Here is a 13,322-nt window from a genome sequence, read left to right as displayed (position 1 = left end):
CACCATCTGAAAAGTTAATTCCCTTTTTTCTTCCACACAAACTGCATCTGTTTTTAAGAGTTTGGGCTCAAGACACAATTTCCAGATGTGTAAAAGAAATTCCTTTCTTCATTTTCAGGTATAAGGCACTGTTGAACACACCAATAATAACATTGAGGCAGCCTGTCCTGCCATAAACTTTAATGAGGGAAAAGCAGCAAATCATGTGATGGCAGCGATGTGACTCCAGATCAGATCAGATTTTTCTTTTCGTTTTTAAATCTGTAAGTATTGCTGCATACGGCTTTGGAAATAGACCGGATTTTACTCATGCAGGGTCAAATTATAACATCATATTATATAAGAGCATAACTAAATATTGTGGAGTTATGTGTCCTGAATAGGGATTACAAATGTAAGTTAGAAGTATTTACATTTACAAATTAAGATGCAAGAAAGACAAAGTATGTGAGCTACCTTCAGCTGCTCCCTTGTTCACAAGGGGTCGCTACAGCTGGTAGCTCAGCATGTTTGATTTGGCAATTTGTTTTATTTATTTTTTTCTTACACCGGATGCCCTTCCTGGCAGAACCCCACAGGGACTTGTGTCTCCCCTCGGGACAGAACCAGGGATCTGCCTAGCAAATGTGTAAACCACTATACTATGAAAGGAAAGAAAGAAAGATTATATCTAGGAATAGCTCCAGTGTTCAGGTGAAGAGGGCTCACTATATTGTGCAAAAGCTACATTGAGTACTGTGGTTATTAAAATAAATATGAGCTAAATCTAGTATATACTAAATATGATCATTAGTAATCTTATATATTTTTCTGTTTGAGTATCATACATCACAAAGGCATTTTTTATGTTATTTGGAGACAGAAAATTCACATACATGGCCACTCCTGAATTATTATATTAAAAAATACACAAAGTATTTTACTTTGAATCTTATGTGCAGCTGGGAAACTACTGCCACACCCCTCTGAGTTGAACTCCATGTGCAAAATTAACAAAGGAAAACACTTAGGCTCAGATGTTATAAAAACTGTATATGTGTAGTGAGCATATACAGCATGTGCTGTTTAGAAACCGCATACCTGACAGCTTTTCAGGCTCCATGCTACTACCATCTGACGATGACACCCAACCAAAAAAGCTACACCACCTTGAAAGGGGAAGAGAATAAAACGACAAAAAAAAGACAGATGCATGTGAAATGCACACTGAACTGTGTATCTTGTAATCCACACAGAAGATAAGAAAACCAGGGTGTATAATATTACATTTTTTTCATCTACCTGTTTTGCTGAAAATAAATAAATGCAAACCAGGTATGACACACCCACAAACTCGAATAAATATTTGCTCGATAACACACTCATAAAGCAGCTGTGACGTTCGCGGACATTTTTATGTTTTGGTGCAATCATTTAGTGTGCAGCTTTCCTCGGGTTAATGCTTTCAAAATAAAGTGTTTTAGTCAGTGTGTGGCCCCGAGAAATGAGTTTTTTTCCGGGGCAGAGGTAGCTAACTCATTCATACCCGGTGACACCTTTATCTATCTGAAATCTAAAAGCGTGCATAAAGCGTACAGGGTTAACTTAAAGCGCTGGCGTCCGAGATTAGCCAAGCTAAGCTAAGCTAGTGCCACAAGTCAAACTATTATCGTGTTATCCGAAAGCGTTATGGTTGCATAATGAATGACACCATACACTCACAGAGAGAGAGAGGGACCTTAAATTCCTTTTAAAACTCCTGCTAATCACACTGCTGCGCCAGCCAAAGGAAGCTCGACTTTAGAGGAAGCTCCAAACATTTCAAGGCTGGAGCGTGTGCGGGACTTGACGTGACGCTATAGTGGGACTGGCTTTTTCTCCACTCTGCCTGCATTCATAAACGGATATGATAAACCAGCTCTGAATGCACCGGAGCAGCGACAAAAGTCAGCTCTGACCATGGCGGAAGACGACGACGCTAAGATACGGATTTTACAGAGCCTGCGGGGTAAAATATGTAAGTGAACCGACGTTTTGAGAGTCTCGCACAGTGTGAGGGGGGGAAGGAGGTCGAGAGCTGCGAGACGGAGACCGGGAGGGGTGCGGTGTGCTACCAACAGTCGACAGAGTGAAGGCAGAGACAGGCGAGCTGGTCCGTCTGCTGGCTGGTGCCTAACGTCAAGATAGCCTAGCATGCTAGTAGAGGCTACTAGCTTGTTGTGAATGCATTCATTCATCGCTCAGAGCCTCGCCGTCACCATTTAATACCCCTGAGCCTATTTTAAAACTGTGACTCTTATTTTTATTCGTATTAATTTTTTTGGCAGCTTGAAGCCAAGTTAAATCAGCGTCGGGTTAGCTACTACCACCAGCCTCTTCAGTCAGTCGTCACCAAGCTAGGAGCCCATTCAGCTATTCTCACTGCAGGCATCTGCCAGTCAGGCAACTGTAATGCTAAATATTAGACGGCAATAACGTTATTTCCAGCTACAGCACGGACTTTAAACGCACATCGGATTGAAAGGCAGCAAAGCAGTGGCTGCTCAACCCTTTAAAGTTTCGCGTTAGTTGCTCATTTTTAGCCGGACACCAACCGTAACTTAACTGGGAACCACTAACTTAATTTTTGCTAATAAATCCAATATTGTTTATTGGCGTTAAAATAAAAATAAACCGGTTTCTTAAAGCCATTTCTGCTGTTTGAAATGCATGTGGAGGCTATCGTCATAAAAAAGATTTTCGTGTCATCAAGTGCCACTAAATTACTGATTAAAAAATAGATGCTTGTTCCTTTAAATAAAAATAATAATAACATCGTAGTTACTTAAATGTCACAATCATCCCGTTTTTGTCAAACGTCCAAATTGGAAATCCCGACTTTAAAGTAAAGTACCTCAGCAGAGCCTCGGTGTCCTCTCCTCGCGGGTCAGCTCCTGTGTGGGGGTATCTCCCTGATGGATTTATCGTTTGGTTTTTTGTCAAAATAAATAAATATGTCTACGGCTTCTGTCTACGAGCGTTTTAACCACCTTTCTGATGTTTTAAGCGTTATGCAAGTAGATTCCTTCATCGCAAGTTTTTGCTTTTAGATAACAGGGTACTGCATATGGCGCAGTAGATTTGCTTATTTTCAGTGTTAATACCCATTCATTAGCCTTCATCCGCTTCCCCACCATCCTGTCTCCGTCTTCACGTTTCGGTTTGTGTGTGGAACTGCTTCTATTAATCACATGAAATCTAACTGACTGGTTAAAATGAATGTATTTGTATTTAATGAGAGCAATATTTATTACTGCTGTATTACTGAAATTATGTCGTGTGTTTATTCTTTTTAATAGCCACTCGAGATGCATTTTCAGTTTCCAAATTGATAGTAGGCACTCATGAGTAATGGGTGAAATGGTGTGTATTTACTGTAAGACGAGTATAGGCCAGCTACCATGTAATGCTTGTATTGCTAGGAACACAATAGGAAGACAAATGTCAGTTTCACTACTATGAATTAATGAAAAAACAGTAAGCAGAACAAAATAGAGGAACTATCATGGCATGTAACTCACTTTGCAGTCTTGCGAAACTCCATTCTTCCTCGTTCACACTTTGTCCTTTTTCCTTTAGCCTACTTCAGTGGAGGTGGCATTGTGTGAAGATGTGTTTATTGTGACAGCTTTTTTTTAAATTTCCAGTGTACTTTCATCTGTGTCCTTGTTTGTTTGATTCTCATATTAAAGGTCCTAGGGCTTACTCACCCTTTAGGTCATGGTTTCTTTTCACAGGGAGACACGCTTCTGTTGTAGTGAAAATGCTATGAAAGGGCAAAGATAGATGGTCAAGTGATGCCTTATGTGTTTGTCTTTTTTTTTCTTTTTTTTGCATATGTGCTTCTGTGCCCTACTCCCACCAGGACATCCTGGTCCAAGTTTAGTGACAGCTTGACCGTTTTCACTGGCCATTCCTAAGATTAGACACAAACTGCTATTAATAACTTGTTAAAAAGCTGATCTCACTGGCGGCTTTTCTTAATTAGGTCCCTACCTGGGCTTAGGGTACCGGTCAGCAGCTAGAGGGCTAATTTAGACCATCATGACCCCTCTAATCCAATAAATAGCCTAAATATGTTACATTGTGAAGTTATTTATAGTGCTGTATTTTTGGTAACAATTAGATGTACTGAAAATCAGCTTTACCCTATGTGGCGCAGCTTTTGTGAATTGTTTAGATATGTTGTACTAAAACTCCATGATATGTAATCTGAGCCTGCCTGCAATGATATGGAAGTAGTGTGTTACAAAGGTGTTTGTCATTTGTGAATCAGCGCTGTGCTGTCACCATTGGTTCTGCTGAGGAAGTCGATGTTTCATGTTTTTAACCACATTTGAGCGTCAAGTCTACTTCAGCTACATCCGCTCTGCAGCCTACCCTGGCAACTGGCAGGAGTCTGTGTCCCCCGAATGAACATGGGATGATGAACATCAAAGCAGAATTTCAAAGTGTGCTGAAAACGACTGCAATCATAAATCTTCTATTAATTTAGGATTCCTGTGTGCTAAGTCGAGCAAATCAAATCACTTTAATGTAAACATAACGATTTCTTTGCTTGTTTATTAGAAGTAGCAGCAAAATTAAAAGCATATTATCAGACTGAAGATGTATTATTTAGAGGTCCAAACCTTAAGCTTAATTATATTCTCACATACATGGACTTATCACTAAAATTCTGATACACAATTGTAAACCAAAAGAGCTACAGAGGTGAAGAAATATTACTGATATTGCTACTTGTGTTGAAGGCAGCTTTTTTTAATTAATTGATTTTTTTTATATATATATATATTTTTATAATGCTAGGATGCTAATGATGTTCTCTGTTTGCTGCAGGTGAAGCTAAAAACCTGGGTTCTGTCTCGGGTCCAAATCGACAAAGGGATCTCTGTACTTTTTGCACCATAAGTCTGGATCAAGAGGAGGTGTTCCGCACTAAGGTGTTTGACAAGAGCGTCTGGTAAGCAGGATAATCTTGTACTAATATGCTGATTACAGCTGCAAATCCCAATGCCTTTTTGTCTTCTCTTTTTCAGTTAGGGTTGCAGTTTGGCACCTGTTACTGTGCTATCATGTTGTGATTAGGTTAAACATTACTTGTATTAGTTTCATAAATATTAGTTACACATGTAGGCTTCAGTTAAATGCAACTACATAATCATTATGGCTGCGTGAACGCCGAGGTGGGAGATGGCTAAACATTAAGTTGACTAGATGCAGCTAAAGGAACTTAGGAGACTTTTTTCTGATAGACTGTGCAGATTTTTTGTCTTTGCACTGATGTAGAGTACAGATTAGCTTTTTTTTCTAGTCCATGGTGTCATTAAATCATTATAGATATTTGTTAAACCTTTATTAATATAAATGTAGAATTGAAAGAGATCACAGTAGCTGCATCACAGATTTTGTGGAAGGCCAATAAAAATATGTGAAATGGTAGATGTGAAAGGTGTGAAAAATCTATTCTTACTCACACACATTGATAGACTTGTCACCTATAAAAGAAAGTTATGTTTCCTGATCATTGCAACACTTCAAAATGTCAACTTTTTCTTGAGAAAACAATGCGTTTCTTTTACAAGTAATGCTGGCTATTCAAGAAATCCGAACATTATCTGTTTCGGGTTTAGTATTTTAGTTCTGGTGTTTCCGCCTCACTGTAATCATTTTAACGTAGAAAAAAATCTTTCTTTGGTTCATTATGTGCAGTATACAATTCCTTTCCATCAAATAAAAAAAGCTCTTCTCCAGCTACTGTGTATCATTAGATATTGAATACGTCCTGGTCGACTTTTCATCTTTTTCAGTCTGGTAAATGTCTTCGTTGTAAGTCAGTGTTTTACACCATGATATTTGTCCTTAAAATGATTATTAAGATAATATGGAGACTTATGTTTTGGAGCCAATTTTAATTATTCAGCTATGCTCTCTTGAATTTATTGGGGAGTACGAGCCACGTGTACAAATACTAGGCATTTATTTGTGGGGTAAAAGTTTAGACTGCTTACCTTGCATGTCTAGAGTCATTAAGAACATTACATTTGGCTGCTGTTACTTGTGTTTTCATATTTTAGGTTTTGTTTTTTTGTTTTTTGTTTTAAAAAATAATTTTGATCAGATTTTATATGGACAGAGTCATACTGTCTTTCATGGATGAAATGCAGTCTTTCGAATACTTAGAAGCTGTTGAAACATGACTCAGAGCTGTGTGTGTGTGTTCGGTTCCCTTTAAGCTGGGAAATGTTGTGTGATTCTGAGTGAAATGAGACATTATGCCATAGTTACATGTTCACAGCCAGTTCAGAGAAAGGTGTGGATATTATGAAACCTTTAAGGGGTTTTTTCTATATTGCTGCACATTTAACTTTAAACATAGTCCTGCCCTCTTTAGGCATTTCATAACTGTTCTTTTTTTTTTTCCCTCTTTCTCCTGGTTTTTTAGTGCAGTTCAACAACAGTTTTAGAGGCTTCTTCCTCTGTCACTCTCAGCTGCACGAGTCCACTATTTATCGCATCTTAATCTATATGGGTATGCGCTCTGTTTGACTCATGCCTGGTGTGTATGTGCGCCAGCCTTCGGGTTTTAATAACTATGATTGCTCCCATTTGTGGTCAAGTGGCTTTCTCACTTTACTTGGAAACTAGGATGACAGCAGAGACAAGTGGGTGTATGGGTGGGTTACGGTAAATAGTTCTCTGATGTTAAAGAAGATATGTGGGTGTAAATTGGATTGGCTGGCCAAGCCCAAGGTGGAAGTGTTGAGAAAGATTACATCATTCAAGATGCATTAATGGACTGTGTGGCATTTGCATGTTCTCCCTGTGTGTGCCTGGCTTTTCTTGGTACTCCAGCTTCCTCCCACAGTCCAATTTTGAAAGTGGCTAAAGTGACTGAGAATGTAAGCCCATGCTAGCCCTATGAAAGACTGGTAACGTGTCCATTGTGTATCCTGCCTCTAAGTCCTATGACAGCTGGTATGGGTAGGTGAAAAGATTCCTACTTTATAGAGGCGTCAGACAGATTAAAGAGTGACACATTAATAAATATTGATACATATGCGATTGTTTACAAGTCTTATTTTCAGTTCCTTTTTTTAAATGAGGAAATATCATTGTAAATTTAATTTATTAAGCCATAAATACACCAACAAGCTCTACACACACTTCTGAGAGCTACTTATTTACAATGTGTTTATAATTGGCCTATCTATACCTAAAGCAAGTGTATATCTACTGAATACACTAAATGTCGGCTGTCAATTAGTGCGCTATTATGTTTGTTTTGTTTTTTTCTCAAAGGGTTGTCAGCTTCAATCTCAGTAAATCTAAAAGAGAAGGACTGCATTTTTACTTGAACATGTGGACAGTTTATCTAGCCAAGTACTGTTCAGTCTGTTTAGGGACAGGTGGGCTGGCAGCACATATTAAGGTAGCGTTTAACCTACAGTCTGCTAGCTGTTTGGCTCAAAGTCTTGGTCACGAGGCAGCTGAGTGGCAGAGATATTCTGACCTTCTCTCCATCCCCCAGTTTCTAAGGGGCAGTCAATCCTGTGGTGAATAAGGCATTTGACTGTAAGAGTGAATATGTTGTCTGTGTGATATCCCAGCAGTGTGCTACAAGGCTCTACAGGGTGTACTTGGCATTTTGTAATGGGATGAATATTGCAGAATACAGTATTGTACAGAGGTCCGGAGCCACCCTTCATTTCTTTATATTTTGCTAGGAAAATAGGAAATGGGTGCAGCGTTTTACTGAAATGTGCAAACATGCATTGAAATACAATAAGGCAAAAAAATTGTTTGACTTTCAAGCTTGTTAGAATTGTACAATCTTTGGTATGACCACCTTTATTTTTCAACACAGTCTGAACTCTCTTAGGCAGCTTTCTTATAATTTAAGTAGTCTTCAGGAATAGTTTTCCAGGCTTCCTGAAGGACATTCAAAGCTCTTCTTTGGACATTGGCTGACTTGCTCTGTTCTGTCAAGATGATCCCACTTTGCTCTTTGGAGGCCAATCCATGACTGATAGTGTCCCACTGTGTGTCTTTTCTGTCCAGGTATGCTATTACTGCATTGCCAGGGTGTTTGGGATCATTGTCATGATGAAAAATAAAACTGGTGTCAATGAGATGCTTTCTAGATGGTATTGCATGGTGGTTTACATTTGATGGAACTCTTCTCAGTTCATAATTCCATCAATTTTGACATGGTCCCTTCCTAATTCTTAAAGACATGAATTTCAGATACTGGTTGTCTGTTCTAGATGTTGTTTTTGTGTTTTTGTTTTGTTTAAGGCGTGCCACTTCTTCTTTTGTCTTCCACTTGTTGAGATTCCTCAAATTTGTTTTTTAAGGACACTGTACACCATAACAAGATGTGCTAAATTTTCAGCTAATAGCTCTGTGGGAATCACCTTTTTGATTCAAAAATACTTTTTAAGTGTGTTAAACCGTGTTGTCTTTGGTATTTTTCTGTAGACGCAACTAAAGAAATGAGAACAAATTATTTGTTTTGTAACAGACTGCCAGTAACAGAGTGCCTAAAGATACAATTTAAAACTGGTTTGTTCAAGTTGTCTGTTATGTGTAGACACAACACTGGTTCATTCCTTGAGTTAGGTGCCTTTTTATATAAGTCGTGAGTAGGTTATGATTCATAGGTCAGTGTTAAGTAGGTTTACAAACATAAAAACATTCCTCTGAAAGTCATCAGGAAGGAGGACTAGACTGAAAATTTGTGAAAAAGCAGCTAATGTCCAAAGAAAAGCTCTGAAAGATCGTCAGAGAACCTGGAAAATTAATTCTCAAGACCATTAAAAAAAAAAAAAAAAATATTTGAGAAAGTCTGGCAGCTTGGAAACAGAAATTTAAAAGAAATGAGGGCTGGCTCAAGACTTTTGCACAGTACTGCATTTCTCTGGTTGCAGCATTGGGCATACATGCAGAATTGTATCTAAAATACTCAGCTGACAATGTAACGCATTGTTCTGTGATCTCAGCTATTTGCATTTTTGCATTTTAGCTCTTTGCATTTTACTCTTATAGCTTACTTGTGTCACAGTTTTTGCATTAATTTTTAAAATTTAATTTATGGAAGACAGGAATATAATGCAAGAGGGAAAAAAATACATATTTTTCTTAATATAGTTACACTGTATGTTCAGGGAATCAGAAGAAAACTGGTAAAAGTGACAGATTTAAACCTACAAGATATCAAGAACATTCCCCTCAGCCACGATGAGTCATAAGGGCACCCTGTGTCGTCCACCTTCTGCTCAACCAGTTCATTTCCCAGTATTTTAACAAATCCTGGCGGTGTTTATGACAGTCATGTGATATTATTATTACGCTTATGTTACATGTACTCAATAATTGCCCATTATTAAAATTACTACTTAACCTAGAAAAATAACCCCAACCATGTTTCAACGGCATACACATGCACACTTGCTAGATAAAGAGATAAAGATAGTAAATCCAGGATTTTCTTATTATTTATTATATATATGGTTTTATTCTATGGAGGAATAAACTTAATAATCAACACATCTACATGCATATTTTTTGCACTGTTGGTGAGCAAAATATAATATTAATAACTAGGAATGCACCAATTTGCCATTTTTATTTAATTTTTTAGTCCATGATTGTATGACGTATGGATCCAATACAGTATAAAATCAATAAAGCTGCAATTTTTAGATTGTACGTGACAAATGGATGCAAGTAAAAACTGGTTTTTACATTATTAACCAACCTATTGGTGCCCATTTAATAAAAGCTCAGCATAAAAGTCTCTACCGCTTTTTTTTCTGTCATTCATGGTGACAGTATTTTTTTTCTTTATCTCATCCTCTGTTCTATTTTAGCGTCCCCCTCCCCACAACCACCGAGCAGATGAGAGATATATAAAATGATGCTGATGCAATGATAATGTGCAATAAAAGCTTTAAAACCAACTTAACAAACAGGAAATGGAAGAAAGGGAAAGTTGTCAACTGTAGTTGACTGCTGTTTGTCAATAAATCATAAGTAAAACATAAGCTACTACAGCAGTTAGCAGATTTGAAATTGTTCCAAACTGCTGACTCGTTATTCTTATGTCCGTTCATGCCGCTAACTCTTTGTCGATCAAAGTATACCCTCTGGGTTTACTAATGCATTGCCACTGATGTGTGACGTAGTAAACATTAACAATACTCAGAACTCAATAGATTAGCCTGTTGTCACATATACCAGTGCAGCTGTGCAAGTCAGCTTTGGTCCTATAGCAACTGTCAGGTTTTGAATGTTTGTTCTTGTTTTAGTGTGTAACATTTCTGCGTTCACAGTGATATCAAAGTTTATCTTTAGTTATTTTGAGTTGACACCCATAATGGCAAGAATTGCATAAGTGAGAGATTTTTAGACTGAAAAATGAAACACAAACAGTTTCAGCCATAGAAAAAAGAAAATGCATCCTCTTTAAATTCTTAGATTTTGCATATCAGGGCATAATAAAAATAATCTGGTGCTTGGCAGGTCTTCAAATTGGGTAAATGCAACCTAAAGTCAACTAGAAAACATGACATGTTACACAAACAGAAACCTAACAAAACCTAAGCTAAAATGCAGAAACAGTGTGTGTGGGAAGAACGCTAAGTACACTCTATGATTCAATAGCTTCTAGAACCACTTTTAGCAGCAGTAAGTTGAAGTCATCATTTTCTGTATGACTTTATCTGTCTTACAGAAAACGATCGCACCCTCTCTTTACGCTGTTGCTTCAGTTCATTGAGGTTTGTGGGCATTCGTTTATGCACAGCTCTCTGTTTCATCCGGGTTGAGGTCTGGACTCTGACTGGGCCATTGCAACACCTCGATTCTTTTCTTTTTCAGCATTTCTACTGTGCATCTGCTGCTGTGCTTGGGATCATTGTCCTGTTGCACAACCCAGTTTCACGACATGATTTCATCTGGGATTAATCAAGAAGTCTGAATCGGAATCAACCAAGCTCTCGCTGTCTGATGGTCTCACATTTGACTCTGGAATACTTTAGTATACAGAGGAGTTCATGGTTGACCCAGTGACCTGTAGCTGTAAAACAAGCTGCAGTCATTAGCCCTCCTCCACCATGCTTGACAGTTGGTGTGAGGTGTTAACGCTGATATGCTGTGTTTTCACCATGCGTGCCAATGTAGTTTTGCAAACCTTGCCACCATCTTCTTTTTAGAAAGAGGAGTCTTTCCCCTGAAAATCTTTCCAAATAAGCTATACTTGTTCATTCTTTTTCCAAATTGTACTGTCACAAACTGTAGCATTTGTCCTGCTGCCTAAGAACTGTAGAGTCTGACATGTAGCTCTTTGGGTTTTTTGCAGTCTCTGAGCATTGCACAGTCTGTTCTTAAGGTGAATTTGCCCAAATGTCCACTCCTAGGAAGACAGGCAGCTGCCTTTTATGGTTTCCACATTGAGAAATGATCTTTTAAATGGCAGAATGATGGTCTTGTAACCCTTCCCAGATTGTGGAAGAGAAGTAACAGTTGCTTTGAGACAGTTGCTGATGTCTCTCCTTCTTGGCATTGTGTATACACACACCTGAATGTTCCAGAACGTCTGCTTACATAGAGGTGCTCACACTTGCTGATGATCATTTAATCAAGTGCATTTGATTAACTGATCATCAGGCTGCTACTTGCATAGAAACAGTACTTAATTTTATTTATTTGTTACAAAATACTTCTGCGTTTTGTAATTTCTGTCAAATAAATATTGAAATGGTGCATTGCAGGTCAGTTTACCTCACAGTAGAACCTTTGACCACCGACTATACTCATTCTCGCTTGTTCCCTTTTCTACCAAAAGAGATAACCTTGTTAGCTAATTTAGACCTCTCCCTTTTACAGCCCTTTCTACGGAGAGGACTTCTACTTTGAGATCCCACGCCCATTTCAGTGTTTATCCTTCTATGTTTATGCCAAGAGTGTTTTCCAAAGGGACCTACCTGTTGGTAAGTAACATTTAAGAGGGCAAGCAAGTATATTTTCTCATCTCGATGAATGTGTTGATTTTTAACGTGTGTGTGGGTTTGTGTTGCTTTCTCTTTTAGGCAAGGTGTCCATCCGGAAGGATGACCTATGTAAATACAGTGGGAAGGAGCACTGGTTTAGCCTTCAAACAGTAGATCCTAATTCAGAAGTCCAGGTAATTTCTAGGAAAGCTGATGACTCACAAATGTCTTGTAAAAATTTGACCCTGCTGTACATCTCGCCCTTTTTTACTGCAAGGTTACTCGTACTGCATAAAGTTCCACTCGCTTGGTCATCAGCACAGCACAGTTAATGATAATAGTCTTTTACAGCTCACAGTACCCCAACATAGTGAGCAGGAAATCTGCTCGCACGTAGTCAGAAATTTGCATGCAGATAAGATCATTTCCATGTCAAAATAAGGCTTAATAACCTTACAAACTCAGCTCTTCTCACTAACAGTCCTACGGATGTCACCATCCCCTGCTCAAAGAACACACTGTCCGAGTCTTTTTGCATGGAAATAGAAAAGCAATACGCAAGTGTCAAGTTTATTAGTGGCAGACTCTTAATGTCATAGCACGATGGCGGCTGAAAAAAGGCAATGTTTGTGGCACAGAAGTAAAGACATTTGTCTAACTGCACATTTAACCTGTTTAATAGACAGCAAGTAGCTTTTTAACCAACACCACCAGAAAAATATAATTGCTTCCATAACCGATACTATTTTTGTTCCCACTTTTTCTTGTTATAAAAGTAATTGTTCTAGTTATCTTCATGATTTAGACCAGAAGTCTTAAAATTTGTATTTGAAATGTAAGCACAATTTGAAAAGAGTAATTTCAAGTCTTTTCTCCTGCACATTTATATGACGTATAATTAAGAATGCATGCACACGAGGAGAAAGCTGTTGCTAAAAATGATCCTGGACTAAAATACTTTATCGACTTATCAGGTGTTTTCGTCTTACATTTTTTGTTTTCCAGCATTTTATTTTTATCTTTTTTTTTTTCATGAGTGCAGTTCTAGTTTCTGTCACATATAGGGCATATATGTGGGCTGCTGTGTTTCAACTGTACATCACTATCTTTGATCAGATAGTTTTTGTGGCGTGCTTGTATTGGGTGAAACTATAGCACACTACCACTTCTGTGCTGCTGCAGCTAACATGTTGACTCTAGCTGCCATTAGCCCACGCCAAGACTATTCTGGGTATGTGCCGCTACACTGATTCACTCACAAGTAGACACTTTCAACAGCAAAGTTACATCAGTGAGCGATGGAGGTGTTGT

General features: G+C 38.2%; 1 protein-coding gene across 1 annotated transcript in view; it reads left to right on the top strand.

Moving 5' to 3' along the window:
- The first annotated feature begins 1,709 nt into the window (after nt 1–1,709).
- The window catches only part of rasa2 (RAS p21 protein activator 2), a 32,396-nt gene continuing 20,783 nt past the window's right edge, over nt 1,710–13,322 (top strand). The window contains exons 1-4 of the mRNA XM_063493730.1: nt 1,710–1,996; nt 4,858–4,981; nt 11,908–12,011; nt 12,111–12,205. Of these exons, the coding sequence (XP_063349800.1) occupies nt 1,939–1,996; nt 4,858–4,981; nt 11,908–12,011; nt 12,111–12,205 (381 nt within the window). The 5' untranslated portion in view covers nt 1,710–1,938. The remainder of the gene's footprint in view (nt 1,997–4,857; nt 4,982–11,907; nt 12,012–12,110; nt 12,206–13,322) is intronic.

The sequence above is a fragment of the Pelmatolapia mariae genome, linkage group LG14 (assembly GCF_036321145.2).
Source record: "Pelmatolapia mariae isolate MD_Pm_ZW linkage group LG14, Pm_UMD_F_2, whole genome shotgun sequence".
Taxonomy (NCBI): domain Eukaryota; kingdom Metazoa; phylum Chordata; class Actinopteri; order Cichliformes; family Cichlidae; genus Pelmatolapia; species Pelmatolapia mariae.
The sequence above is the reverse complement of the archived record's forward strand: the minus strand, read 5'-3'. Positions and strand labels throughout refer to the sequence as shown.